Source organism: Sorex fumeus, unplaced genomic scaffold (genome assembly GCF_029834395.1).
Source record: "Sorex fumeus unplaced genomic scaffold, SorFum_2.1 ptg000008l, whole genome shotgun sequence".
Taxonomy (NCBI): domain Eukaryota; kingdom Metazoa; phylum Chordata; class Mammalia; order Eulipotyphla; family Soricidae; genus Sorex; species Sorex fumeus.
The window spans coordinates 80,884,837-80,899,962 of NW_026606065.1; the positions used below are offsets into that span (position 1 = coordinate 80,884,837).

General features: G+C 34.6%; 1 protein-coding gene across 2 annotated transcripts in view; it reads left to right on the forward strand.

Moving 5' to 3' along the window:
- Nucleotides 1-15,126, forward strand: part of RB1 (RB transcriptional corepressor 1) — a 126,206-nt gene that overhangs the window by 43,131 nt on the left and 67,949 nt on the right. For both annotated transcript variants that reach the window (XM_056109713.1, XM_056109712.1), the window contains exons 8-16: nucleotides 805-947; nucleotides 3,774-3,851; nucleotides 5,076-5,185; nucleotides 6,781-6,858; nucleotides 10,166-10,253; nucleotides 13,420-13,536; nucleotides 14,534-14,590; nucleotides 14,672-14,703; nucleotides 14,779-14,855. In XM_056109713.1, coding sequence (XP_055965688.1) covers nucleotides 805-947; nucleotides 3,774-3,851; nucleotides 5,076-5,185; nucleotides 6,781-6,858; nucleotides 10,166-10,253; nucleotides 13,420-13,536; nucleotides 14,534-14,590; nucleotides 14,672-14,703; nucleotides 14,779-14,855 — 780 coding nt within the window. The remainder of the gene's footprint in view (nucleotides 1-804; nucleotides 948-3,773; nucleotides 3,852-5,075; nucleotides 5,186-6,780; nucleotides 6,859-10,165; nucleotides 10,254-13,419; nucleotides 13,537-14,533; nucleotides 14,591-14,671; nucleotides 14,704-14,778; nucleotides 14,856-15,126) is intronic.

Sequence of the window (15,126 nt, forward strand, 5' to 3'; positions counted from 1 at the left end):
TCAAAATAACTTACTATGCTCCAGAAAAATGTAAGCTTAATTAAAATTGAACTTACTCTTTGCTTCTAAAATGGTGAGAACAGTGATAGTACCATGGGTAAAGAACTTGCTTGTACACTGTCAGCCCAGGTTCAATCCTTCTCCCCGCAAATCCTGCCAAGAGTAATCCCTAAATGCTGCTAGGTGTTAGTCTTCAGAACAAAACAAGACTCTTAAATTAGAAGACATTTTTAAAATCCTTTGTAGATTGATTAATAAACATTTACAATAGGTGTTTAGTTTTTTTTATTTCCCTTGCCTTTTTTTGTCTGGAAATTTTAAGTATTTTATAGTTTTATTTTTGACTAGTTCAAGGCAGAAGAAACAAGGGTTGGAAAAAAAGCTAGTATCAGTACATAGACATTCAATAAATAGGTGAAATGCTAGCCTTTTAATGAAGTTTAGTAAAAGCACTGTAGCACTGTCATCCTATTGTTCATTGATTTGCTCTAGCGGGCACCAGTAATGTCTCCATTGTGAGACTTGTTACTGTTTCTGGCATATCTAATATGGCACAGGGAGCTTGCCAGGCTCTGCCGTGTGGGATACTCTCAGTAGCTTGCCAGGCTCTCCGAGAGGGACGGAGGAATCGAACCTGGGTCTGCCATGTGGAAGGCAAACACCCTACCAGCTATGCTATCGCTCCAGCCCGTTTAGTATAAGAATATTCCAAAATTATTTTTGACCTTCCAAATTAGAATTTGAATTCTTTATTATATACAATGAAATGTACAATTGTTCTCATCTGAATTACCATTTTTACAGAAACAGCTGTAATACCTATTAATGGTTCTCCTCGAACACCAAGGCGAGGTCAGAACAGGAGTGCACGGATAGCCAAACAACTAGAAAATGATACAAGAATTATTGAAGTTCTCTGTAAAGAACACGAATGTAATATAGATGAGGTAATATAACTTCATGATTTTCTTTAAATAGTTAGATTTAGATATAAGTTCTCCTAATAGTATTAATTATTTTATGTTGAGTTTGCTTTTTGTAATTAGTGCCAGCATGCAGTAGCAACATAGTTAGAAAAAATTTTTAATTTTTGTAGCCATTTACTTTGATATTAAAGAGAATATTGTCCTCATACTAAAATCAATGAAATGTTTATCATTAAAGTAGTAGTTTGTAAAAGTGTTTGTTCATTTTTTTCTGGGTTATTGATGTCCCTAAATGTTTAAATTATTCTTTAAGAAAACCCTAGTGTTTTGGTTTAATATATGATGCCAACATTAAATGTATGTTTAGCTTTCTATAATTACCATCTATATTACAACAGATATTAATGGCTTAAAAAGCTCTTAGAATCCGGATTAGAATTGTAGGAATCTTACAAATAATATATTTAGTTTCCATTTTTCTGATAATTAGTAAACAAGCTTCTAGGGACTAATAGCTAGTTACTAACAGCCTACACTTTGTTAGTATCATTGCTTCCAGGGCTAACTTTCACTATGCTGCTTCTCTCATTGATAGTTACACAATCCACCATTCACTACTATTTGGAAACTTTTACGAAATACTACATATTTGAAATTTCTCTTGTCAGCTTTGAGAAGTAGAATATGATCTCACAATCTAATTTAAGAAGTGGCAAGAAAGTATATTAAGATATCTAGGCTTTAGTATTATGGTTTTTGTTAATTTAAACACGTATATAGCTATAGTTTTAGACCTGTAGATCTTTGAACATGTCTATGTTTGCTTTTTCTAGAATCACAGATTATTTTTGCTAATAAGCTGGTGAATGTAGTTGAAATAATGTTTTTCACTCCGGTCTGTTAATGAGTTGAGATTATTTATAGAAATACATTTTAATTACTTGTTAACGCTCCAAATTTCAGAGTTAGTTGTAAACTTTTGTTTTTGTTTTTATGGGGCCACATCCTGTGGTGCTCAGTGATTACTCCTGGTGGTGCTTGGGGAGACTATATGCAGTGCTGGGGATCTAACCTGGTGGGCTGTGTGCAAGGCAGGCACCCTACCTGCTGTACTATCTTTCTGTCCCTTAAAATTTATTTTTAAAGTCAGTGATAATATTTTTACTTTTTATTTTAAGCAAATCTTTTCCATTTTAGGATATAGTAATGATTTGTAAAGTAACTAAAATACTTGATAGTGTTGGCATTTGGTTGTATAGCTTTGGGGCATGTATAACTATTAATTATGGTTAATTATGTTTATGCTAAATAATGATTAAGTGTACTGATAGTTTTATTAACGTTACATACCTTATATAAATATTCTAGATACATGAAATTTAATTAGAAAGTATAGTATTACAATTTTTAAACTTATTTGTAGCCTATTGGAACTTTCACCTTAATAAATATAGATTTTAAATTTAGAAATAAAAATTAAATGAAGAAATGATAAATAAGTATTGCTGAGCTATTGCAAAGCGCTGCAGTGCGTATTTGGCAAGTACATGACCTCACGTTCATGCCCTGGCAAGACGTGAGCCTTGAGCACTACCAGCTGTAATGCGGGAGGCACTACTGGGTCTGAGTAGCACCCCATTTCTTGACTGAGTATTGCTGAGAATGACCCCCCTGAGCACTGCTTGGGAGGCTTCCCCTCCCTCTTATTCCTCCAAGAAATGATAAATTAAGACAAATTGTTTTAAAAAAAAAAAGTAACACATTGCAAGTGCTGTATGGCTAGGAATAAAGCTCCTGTTTATTTTGTTAATTCATGTTAATCAGTGGATGCTTTTTAAAGAACCTATGTAATTCTACAAAAATATTTTCTTATTTTAATTTTGGGAGAGCCTCCCAAGCAGTATTCAGAGGGATCTGGAAGCTACTCCTAGTGATACTCCACCAGTTGGACTGGACAGTTCAGTGTTTGGACTGGCAGTATGATGCTATGTGGGCTCAAGGTGCTGGGACCCTTGCTGGCTGCAACTGAGGTGCTGGGAGAGAGCATGTGGTGTGGGGCTGTACTGAGGGCCTCAAACATGCATGGTACCAGCCCTTAGAGTGATATTGCAGATCTTACTTTGATTTGACTTGAATTCCTGGGCACCATTTTTTTTGCATGTGAAATATAAACAGGCTGTTTTTGTAAGCATATGCTAAAAAATTGATTTCATATTTCCTGAACAGGTTTCAAAAGACCTGTGTGAAATAGCCCAAAATTATGTTTTTGAGAGACAACAGGTAGAGAAATAAAATGAATCTTGGGTTTGATGGCAAGTAGATGATGGGTTGTTTTTTATTTTTTGTTATGTTTTGTTTTTTTTGTTGTATTTTATTTTGGAGTTCACACAGCAAGGTTTAGAAACTGTTTCCTACCCTCTGCTCAGGGGTTGCTCTTAGCAGTGCTTAAGGGACCTTTAGCCCATGAGGAATTGAACTCAGGCCCTCTGCGTATAAAGCATACACATTCACTTAGTTACATTACTTTGGTGAAGTTGCTTAAAGTCTTTTTTGTTTTGAGCCATTTATTTCTTCATTGTTTGTTAAATGTAGAAAATTGAATTTGGTTTCAGTGGGTTCCCTCTCCAAAATCTCATTTCAGTGAATTCTTCACTCCACTTCCAATTTAAGTCCTAAAATATACCTCCCTAATTTAGAACTAAATAATTGAATCATTATAAAATAAATGCAATACTAGATTGTCATTGATTAAAATGTCCAGTGATACTTTCATTGTTACGTTAATGTTGTCAAAGATTTAGTTTTTCAAAAATGTTAATAGCCATGTTTTCACTTTATCTTTTTCAGGTGAAAAATGTTTATTTCAAAAATTTTATACCGTTTATGAATTCTCTTGGAATTGTAGCTTCCAATGGACTTCCAGAGGTAATCTGAAAGAAAACTTAGTAGAAAGTTAATATCTTTGTAACTTTTATAGATATATAATCTTAATAAATGAAATACTATCCTGTACCGTCCTGTCCTCCCGTTGTTCATCAATTTGCTTGAGCGTGTACCAGTGGTGTCTCCATTGTGAGACTTGTTGTTTCTGTTTTTGGCATATTGAATATGCCACGGGGAGCTTGCCAGGCTCTCCCATGCGGGAGGGATACTCTTGGTAGCTTGCCAAGTTCTCCAAGAGGGGCAGAGGAATTGAGCCCGGGTCAGCTGCGTGCAAGACAAATGCCCCACCTGCTGTGCTAAATACAATCTTAATAAATAAAAAATTATATTGCATATATATTAGAAAGTTATAGTATAAGTAGTCTTCTTTGGGGTATTGCTTTTTAAACTATGATTAGAAAATTATGAATCAGAATTTCTAAAAAGAATTAATGAAGTATAGAAATTCTAAAAGAGTTAAGTATTTGAAATAAATTAAGTAGTTTTATTGGGTTAACTCATCTGATTATTTTATCCATCATACTTGACTGAAAGGCACCTAGTAAACTCAAGGGGCTTAGAAAAGATAGACAGTGGGACTGGAGTAATAGCATAGTTGGTAGAGTGTTTGCCTTGCATGTGGCAGACACAGATTTGATCCTGGCACCACCTGTAGTTGGTCCTCCAAGCCTGCCAGGAGTGATCCCTGAAAACAGAGTCAGGAATGAGCCCTGAGCATAGCAGGTGATGGCCAGAAACCAAAAAAAGAAAAGATAGGCAGAGTATATAATCAGAAGAATTTATCTTAGTGTTTGAAAATATTTTATTTTGTTATATATTAATAACTGTACTAAACAGTGAAAAAAGGATAATTTGGAAGATCTTGATTGTAAGTGGTTATAGATAATGATTATTTTTAGTTTATGATTCTGTCTCAATACTGTTTTGTGATATTTGTGAGTGTACATAAAATACTATGGATTGCACGCATAAAATAGGTTTAAAATTCAAATTGAAAAAAAATATTTTTAGATTTATATTGCTAATGAACTTAATATATGTTATAAAGGGAAATGTGTATTGTATAAAAATTCTATAAGTTTGTACAGAATGTGTATTGTATAAAAATTGTATAAAATTGAATAAAAATTCTGTAAGTTTTTTAATCTGCTGAGAGATGTAATGACTTTGACTTGAAAAAGATAATTAGTATTTTATTCTATTGAGGTGGAAAGTCTCTCTAAACAATATGAAGAAATTTACCTTAAAAACAAAGATCTGGATGCAAGATTATTTCTGGATCATGATAAAACACTTCAAGCTGATCCTACAGACAGGTGTTGTACATGCTGTATTTTTATTTGTTGATATGCTTTTGCTATAGATTGATTTTTATATATGTAGGTTTAAATATAACTGTGATTTCAATTATTTGTGGCAAATATAAATGCTTTTATATAAGTTTAGGAAGTTGACCAATCTAAGCATATACTTTATTAACAGATTTATTTTGAATTGTTCTCTGGCAACTGTCTTTCAGGTGAATGTAATTTCAAGGTATGCACCAAAAGAAAATTGTTTAGATAATTTATGCAAGTAGTGGTCTGTCTTTTTTTTTTAAATCTTCTTTGATGTTTAATCTTCTAGCATTTGCTTGGTCCATGTTTTCAAAGTTAATGCCAGTTAACTTAAAAATTTTTTTCTCTTTTGAATTGTCGTGTAGATGTCTAAAATGTAGAAATAGTTTAAAGTGCTAATTTTGAACAATTATAAGGTCACTTTTAAGCTTTTGCAATGATGTCTGTTTTCATTTCTTTTTTGGAGGAGATGTGGCGAGGTAGGGGTATTCAGGAGACTCAGGATCCCCTCCTGGAGAAACTCAGTCAACTGGGCAAGCACCACTTTGACAAAAGTTCAGGCCTTAAGGCCTGCACCCAGCAATGCTGAGAGGGACCACAAGAGATAAATCTATCTCTTTGAACCCTGTTTGAAGGCTTTTTTTCCCCCCCTGCCTGAGGTGTTGGGGATGGAACCCAAATGTAAGACAGGTGCTCTCCTTTTGCCTCATACTTAGCTAATTCTTTTAATATATAACTGAAAAAAAAATACACATAATCTGTAAGTTAAATACCAAGTATTCAATTTTGTTTGAGTTAAAACTTTTAGAAAACAGGATTGAAAACTTTTGAGCTTTAATTTTTAACAAACTAACCAATTTGGTTAGTAATTTTATCTGACATTTTTCTAGAGAAAACATTTAAGTTATTAGAGAAAATTGCTAAGTTTGACTTTCTCAACAGCTCTTCCTGACTAGAGTACTGGTTTGTTATAGACATAGTGAAAAGAATCTTAAAAGCATTGGTGAGAGTCTAGAGAGAGTATAGCAGATAGGACATTTTCCTGGCATGCAAGGGACCTGAATTTGATCCTGATGTCGGATATGGTCCCCTTAGCCCTGCCAGAAGTGATCCCTGAGCACAGAGTCAGGAATATGCCCTGAGCCCTAATGGATATAACCCCAAGTCAAAAAAGAAAAAAGAAAAAATAGTGGAAAAAAATTAAATTTTGGAGCTAGAGCGATAGACAGGGTCTTGCCTTGCAAATGGCCTACCCAGATTTGATCGCAGCACCCCATGTAGTTCCCTGAGCTCACCAGGAAAGATTCCTGAGTGCAGAGCCAGAATTATGTCCTGAACATGGCTGATTGTGGCCAAAAAAAAAAAAATCAAGAAAAAAACCCAACTAAAATTTCACTAAGCAACTTTGCATGATCTATTTCCTATTATTTTCATTTACTCACATACTGATTTGTATGTTTCATGAGGGAACAGAAGGTAATATATATTTTTTTGATTCATAGAGCACAGAGTGTAAGATTTCTGTTTGAATGACTAACATTTTAGTTTGAATGACTTTGCTTATCATTATTTAGTTTAGAATTGCAGAGAACACCACGCAAAAATAATCCTGATGAAGATGTGAATGTGATTATTCCACAAACTCCAGTTCGGTATGTATTTTCTTTTTTAATTTTTTTGTTTTTTTGGTATATGGTCCATGCCTGGCAATGCGTGGGAGTTACTCCTGGCTCTGTACTCAGAAATTACTTTTGGTGGTGCTTGTGGGAGACCATATGGGATGCAGGGGAGTGAATCTGGGTTGACCATGTGCAAGGCAAGCAGACAAGCACCGTACCTGCTGTACTAGGAGCTCTGGCTCCTAGGTATGAGTTTTCTTACTTTAGATTTTTATTCTAACTGTTTATTCAGTGCTTTGTTGTAACTCAGAGTTTGTTTTGTTTTGCTTAAAAACTACAGGATTATAAACAGTTCTGGAGGTTGTGTGGTGTAGGAGCGTGCGGGAGAGGGAGCAGTGATCATAGCCAACTATGCTCAAGGGGTACTCCCTGCTCAGTATTCAGATGTTGCATGCTCCTTGCAGTACTTGGAGGACCACATCCATGCTACAGGAGATGTGACTTGGGCCTCTGTATGCAGAGTACCATTTAGCCCATTCAGCTAACTTTTCAGCCTTCTGAATAGAAGCATTTTAAAAATGCTATCCAATATTATTGAATCTGTTATCAAATATTGATAGCATCTTGAAAGTAGACTATAGACCAAACACGATTGCTACTCAATGCCTCTTTTGCAAACCACAGCACCCAAAAGGAGAGAGAGAACAAAAGGGAATGCCCTGCCACAGAGGTAGGGTGGGATGGGGGGGGCGGGGGGTGGGGAGGGATACTGGGATCCGTGGTGGTGGAAAATAGGAATTGGTGGAGGGATGGGTACTTAATCACTGTATAATTGAAACCCAAGCACAAAAATTTGTAAGTCTACAACTGTACCTCTTGGTTTTTCACTAATAAAAATTTTTAAAAAATATTGATAGCATCTAATCTTAATCTTTTATAAAATCTGTTATAAATATTGTTGAATATACCTCCAAGATATTTGAGTCCATCTTCTGTTTTCCATTTCTATTCTCTACCTTTGTTCAAATATCTTCCCTTTTTTTTTTTTTTTGGTAATAGCTTACTATATGATTCTGCTGCTTCTGTCTTGCTGCTTCTGTTATCATTATTGTTCCTTTTTCTCCATAGAAGATCTATACACAGGAATCCCCCAAATTCTTAAAACATGCTTTTGGTCATACTCATCTTATTTGTTAAACCATCAGATTGCTGCTTACTGCAAGTGAAATAGAATGCAGATTCCTTATAAAACCAAATTGTACCTACAAGTCTTTTTCCATTTTGTGAAACATTTTTTTTTTTAGATTTCCACCGGTTACATTTCATCAAAAACATTTCTATTTAAAATATTTCTGTCAATTATTCATATTTTCTCTTTGATAGCAACCTGTTTTATTCCTCCATAGTATATATCATGGTTTTAGTTCATCTGTGTGTTTGGTTTTGAGCAATACCTGTAATAGTCTTAAATTCGTACCACCATTTAAGATCTAGGGCACTAGATACATAGTAGGTCATAAGTATTTTTCAAATGACTATATACAATGTATTTTAAAAACAATAGTAATAGAATTTTGATTGCTAGTGAGATCACAGAAAGGGCATAACATTTGAATATGAAAAGTTCTGTGTCACAGGAGACTTAGGAGCAATATGTGCAAATGATTTTATAAAGCAGCATTACTGGGGAACTGCAGTCTCTATCCATGGACTATAAAAGAGAAGATGAAATAGCCAGATAGAAGGATGAGTAATAGATTTGGAAGGACCTCATATGCCTTATTTATAGGCTTGGACTTTAGCTTGTGCATGATGAATCCTGTTGGCTAAAAATGGGTAGGTATTAAGTAGAGGAAAGAAAACATCAGAATAGATTTTTGAAAGTTTACGTGGGTGTAGTTTGTGAGGGGAGAGACTAACAAAAGGATGTGGTGAAACATAGGATGTGGTGAAACATAGACCTGCTAATATTTCAAGGTGCTTTTTAACCAGTGGTAAAAATTAGAATACACCAGGGAAATTTTTTTTAGAGTGCACATGCCGAAGCTCTACTACCCATGGATATGGTGGGTCTCTGAACTGCCTTGTAGTAACTCAGCTTAAAAATGATAAAGGCTGACCCACGAGTAGGCTTTGGGAGTGAAAAAACAGAAATAATTTTGGCAATAGCTAGATTCATATTTAGAATATTATTTTTCAGGAATTTAATGACTATGAAGAAGATAATTTATAAAATGCAGGAAACTTAGATTTGGGAATCAATATGGGAGGATTAAAACCATGAACAAATGATGTTGCCTGAAGTGGGAATATAATGGCAAAAATGGGTGGCTGTGGCTAGAGTGATAGTGAAGGGGGTAAGATGTTTGCCTTGCATGTGGCTTAGCCTGGTTTGATACCTGCCGCAGCATATGTGTTTCATTCCCCCTCCCCACAAAATGCCAAGAGTGATCCTGGAGCACCACCGAGAGTGAACCCTGAACACAAAGCCAGGAGTAAGCCAGCCTTGAGCACTGTTGGGTATGGCCTAAACCACCTCATCCCCTGAAAATAAGGATATCTAAAAATAGAACCTTAAGGAATGCTAGCATTTAAGTACTAAAATTAAGGAGAATAAAATGTAATTGGGAGCCCAGATTTGAAACCCCAAAAACCCAGGAAGGATGGAAGGGAGTTTGCAGTATGTTTTAAGAATGCTTTAGAGTGTTTAATGCTTCAAGGTGTTACGTATCATAAAAAAGCAATCCTTTGGATTCACTTGATCGCTCGTAGCTTTAATCATTACAATTCAGGTTAAATGTTTCACTAAATAATATTTAAGGATTCTTTCAACTATAGGTATTTTACAGTTCTTTGAGTGATAAACATTACCTGCATTAGCAATGTATAACTCTCTAAAATCTGAACATTAAATTTGTCATATACAAACACAATTTTAAAATTGAGTCTCAAAAGATTGTCCAAATTTTATCTTGTAACAGTGATAACTTCTAAGATTATGTGTTTTCTTCTTGAAAATCTCTGTAAAGAAGATTTTTTGATTCTTTACTTGATTTATTAAATATATTTGAAAAAATTAATAGTTAATTGTATTATTTTCTAAAACATCACTGTTTTTAACAGTGTTTCAATTACAAATGGACTACAAAACACTTTCTTAAAGATAAGTAAAAAGTACATCCATGTAAACAATAGTACATTAAGGGTTACACAAAGTCTTTATTTCCAAAAACTTCAAGATAAATGGGAGATATGTTTGAATATATATTTAACTTGTGAAGCAAATGCATTTTATTTTTTTACTTTATTGCTTTATACGTTTTCATGTTTTTTTCTCTAGAACTGTTATGAATACTATTCAACAACTAATGATGATCTTAAATTCAGCAAGTGATCAACCATCAGAAAATCTAATTTCCTATTTTAATGTAAGCTATATATAAAACGTTATGATATGATAGTAATTATAAATTATAAGTATAAATGCTAAATGTTTTTAAAATGCTCAACTCTCTACATGTTCTCTATCATCTTTTACTAATACTATTGTAACCTTATTTCATGTAGATAATGCTAGTTGTAGATTTTCTTATGATTATTTTGCTCTTTTGGGTTTATTTTCTTCTTCAGATACAACTTTCTCTTTAGTGAGTATACTTTAAGATGCCTTTATAAGATTTGTTTTGGTTTTAATATATCTTTATTTTTATCTTTTGTTATGATAGTTTAGGATCTTAATTCTAGATTGATTTTACTTAGAAGTTTGATGTTATTACTTTACTATATCCCAGTTCCCATTGTTGCTGTCAATAGTAACTATTGTTCCTTTTTTCTCTCTGCTGCTTGTAAGATATTTGAATGTGATATGAAACAGGATTTGATATTTGCCAGATAACTACTGTCTTTTTAATTTAATCAGCCCACTTTCATTTATTTATATTTATTTTGGTTTGGGGGACATGCCTGGCTGTGCTCATGGCTTCCTTCTGGCTTTGTGCTCAGGGACCATTCCTAGCCATGTTCAGGAACCATACATGGTACTGGGGGACCAAACCTGGGTTAGCTGTGTGCAAGACTAGCACCTTACCTACTGTACTATCTCTCTGGCCACTTTATAGTTTATATATGGTTCTTGCCTGATCCTGTGTACTTTGCAATTTGCAACTCCTTATAGACTTTGCATTTGATATTTGAAGGATCCCTCAAAAAAGGGAAAAAGAAGAGAAAATGAAAACTCGTGTTTATATAATTTACTTGTTCACTCCTAACTTAAAGTCATGTGAAAATTAGAACCCATTGAAATATTCATGCATTGAAAATTGTGTAAGATTGGGAAACATAATACATCTTGACATATCCTAGTAGCTATGTGCTTTTTGGTTGTGATTAATATTTCTGTTAGCATATAATCTGCTTATGTTTTGTCATTTCTGTTATCTTATATTTCTCCAGAAAGTAAGGTAAGGTAAAGGTAAAGGCCCTCCCGTTGATCGTCGATTTGCTCGAGCGGGCCCAGTAACGTCTCCATTGGAGACTTTTGTTGTTACTGTGTCTGGCATATCGAATACTCTCGGTAGCTTGCCGGGCTCTCCGAGAGGGGCGGAGGAATCGAACTTGGGTCGGCCATGTTGGCCGCTTGTAAGGCAAACGCCCTACTGCTGTGCTATCGCTCCAGCCCCTCCAGAAAGTAGCAAAGTAATTTGTGTCATTATATTTAATAATTGTATTGGGTAAGATTTATTTTGTTTTTCTAATCTGCCTGAAGGAAGTTGCTTTTGTTACCTGTTGCACAAGTGTATTTTCTGTATAGCTTACTCAGTTACTTAAAACCTTTAGAAAGCAAACTGATACAAGTTAAAAGAACAATAATCTTTTTTTCTCATATCACTTGTATCACTTGTCATCCTGTTGTTCATCAATTTGCTGGAGCAGGTGCCAGTAATGTCTCCATTTGTCCCTGTCACGTGCTAGAGTAGCCCAATGGTGTATTGGGGGCTCTTTCAGGGTCAGGGGAATGACGCCTGTTACTGTCACTGTTTTTGACATATTGAATACACTACGGGTAGCTTGCCAGACTCTGCTGTGCGGGTGGGATACTCTCGGTAGCTTGTTGGGCTCTCTGAGAGGAACAGAGCACCCCAGGAAAAACTGCAATAATTTTTCTCATATATTCAAAATATTTCCTCTAATATGTGTAGTATTTAGCAATTTAGTTTTATTTTGAAGTCCATTAGATGAGAAGAACATTTTGCTTCCAATATATTCTCTGGAGGATTTAGAGGGATAGTTAAGTGGGTAAGTTACGTTGCCTTCCATGGGACTGACCTGGGTTCCTCAGCAACCCATACGATACCTCAAATCCTGCAGGGAGTGAACCATTATTACGGAGTCAGGAGTAAATTCTAAGCATCACCATGTGTGGTACTGAAATAAAATTCCTGAGCTCAGTTTAATGTAAGTTTTTTTTTTAATAACAAATAGTATCATCTTTCTTTGTGTGTATAAGTTTCAAAAGTTATGGATATTTTCTTTTTATTTATTTTGGCAACACCCGCTTCTGTGCTCAGGGATCACTTCTGGCAGGCTTAGGGGACCATGAATGATGGAGATTGAACCTTGATTGGCTGTGTGCAAAGCATATGCCCTACCTGCTCTAGTATTACTCATCTCAGTTATGAACATTTTACTGGATGTTTTGACAACTATGATTTTATAACAAGAAATGCTTTGTTACTATATTTTTGAGACATATGTTTTCTTTAAAGGGAGAATTGTTTATATGGAATGAGTTTTTAAAATGTACATTTCAAAAATTATTGTACCACTGTAGCACGATCCTCCTATTGTTCATTGATTTGCTTGAGCAGGCATCAGTAACATTTCACAACAAATTGTGAGACTTGTTGTTACTGTTTTTGGCATACGTCATGGGGAGCTTGCCAGGCTTTGCAGTGCGGGTGAGATACTCTCAGTAGCTTGCCAGGCTCTCCGAGAGGGGCAGAGGAATCGAACCCGGGTCAGCCACATGCAAGGCAAACGCCCTACCCACTGTGCTATCGCCCCAGCTCAAACATTATTGTAATTTTAGAATTTTTAATGTATAATTTTTGGGGGCTACACCAGGCCTCCATCAGGGTTAACCCTTGACTCTGCACCAGGGACAACTCCTGACTGGGCTTTGGGGACTTTACTCAGTGCCTGGGATCAAACATGGGTTCAGCTATGTGCAAGGCAAGCACCTTACCCACTGTACTATCTGGCTCTGTATGTGATCTATAAAGATTATAAAAATAAGGTCAGTCTTTGGTTATAGTTGAAGAGAAATTTTAATGAGTTCGTTTCTATCCAACTGAGCAAGAGAAAATGTAGGTCATCATATTTTTTTTATAGCATAGTGTTTCTTTTGCTCCCTAACATCTAAAAACTGAATTCTGTATTTCACATACTTTCAGTAATTGTGTGTTCTTAGTAATTGTGGAAGTTTTTCTACAGTGTAAACAGTTGAAAAATTTAAGTCAGATATTACAGAACAGAAAATGTTAATTCTGATTAAGTAGCAACCTAAAAATTTATTTTTGCTTTTCCTTCTTAAAGAACTGCACAGTTAATCCAAAGGAAAATATCCTGAAACGAGTGAAGGATATTGGATACATCTTTAAAGAAAAATTCGCTAAGGCTGTGGGACAGGGATGTATGGAGATTGGATTGCAGGTAACTTTACTTAATACTGATTAATGCCATTGAATATTGTGAATAATTTCAAATGTTGCATCTACAGATTGTGTAAGTACTATGATAGTATTTGCTGAGTAATACTGGCACTTATTAAATCTGGGCTTTCTGCTTATGTAATAATGCCCTTAATTCTGTTACAAAATTTAAAGTAAACAAATAGAAATTTCAGAAAATAGAAGCAAGAAAATAAACTCTTTACTACTAACAATATTTGGTATACATATGAAACTATAATTATTTATAATTTGGAATGAAGGAATGCAGTTCGTGTTTGTGTGTATTTATAAAATCTAGATAGTCTTTGAACTGGTGGCAACTAGTTACTTGACTAAAATTTTTTGAATTAATTTATTTACCTATTTATTGCTTTTTGGGCCACACCCAGTGATGCTCAGGGGTTATTTGTGGCTCTACACTCAGGAATTACTCCTGGCGGTGCCAGGGATCGAACCCAGGTCAGCTGCGGGAAAGGCAAATGCCCTGCCTGCTGTGCTACCGCTCCGGCCCAACTTGACTAAAATTTTTGATGAGAAGCACAGTTGGATCTGATTTTGTCTGTGCTATTTTTCCAGACAGAGACTCTTCCCTTAAATTAGACATATATTCTGAAAATAAATGTCTGTTGGTTAGAAGTGTTGTAGCTATTTAAAGTGGCTAAAATTACTAGAACATAACTTACACTTAGTGTATATATTTTACATATATTAATACATATGTGGAGTGTGTGTATGTATAACATACGTAAAACTTATGATGTTGACTTAAGTAGTATGAAAGAAAATCAGGTAATAGATCACCCCTTTTGTCAATTTATCAAGAATATTAGTCATTATTTTATAGTAAGTCTTGAGTTTTAGGCAACCTAGCTTTTGTGATCTTTTGGCAAGCATATTTCTAAAAGTATTAGAATGCATTTCAGAGAAAAATATTTTTAAATTAATAATTTTCTCAAGATCTTTTTTTCTTTTTGTAGCGATACAAACTTGGAGTGCGATTGTATTATCGAGTAATGGAATCCATGCTTAAATCAGTAAGTTACAAAGAATATTAATGAAAAAAATTAAATGTCTTTAAAAAGGTTTTAAATGCACATTTTAAAAATCTCTTTCAGGAAGAAGAGCGATTATCCATTCAAAATTTCAGGTAATTAAAAAAAAATTAGTTAAAATAATTTTTCTTTCTATAAAAATTTCAAATTTGTTTTTTTTTTTCCTCTAGTAAGCTCCTGAATGACAGCATCTTTCATATGTCTTTGTTGGCGTGTGCTCTTGAGGTCGTAATGGCTACTTATAGCAGTAAGTTAAATTTTAGTAAATAAACCTTTTAGTTCACTTGAAGTGAAAAAAAAATTTGGTCCAGGGAGATAAGTCCACGTAGTAGAGCACATGCCTTGCATGTGTTAAGTCTTGAGTCTGATTTCCTGTATCTTATTCCCTCCTGTCCTCCCAGCTCTGTGGGCATTACTGGATATAGCTGCTATTTATGAATTCATTTTATCTAAGGTGTGTATTTGGGGTCAAGAAATACAGGGTTAGGATAAGAAATCCATATCTTAATATATATTGA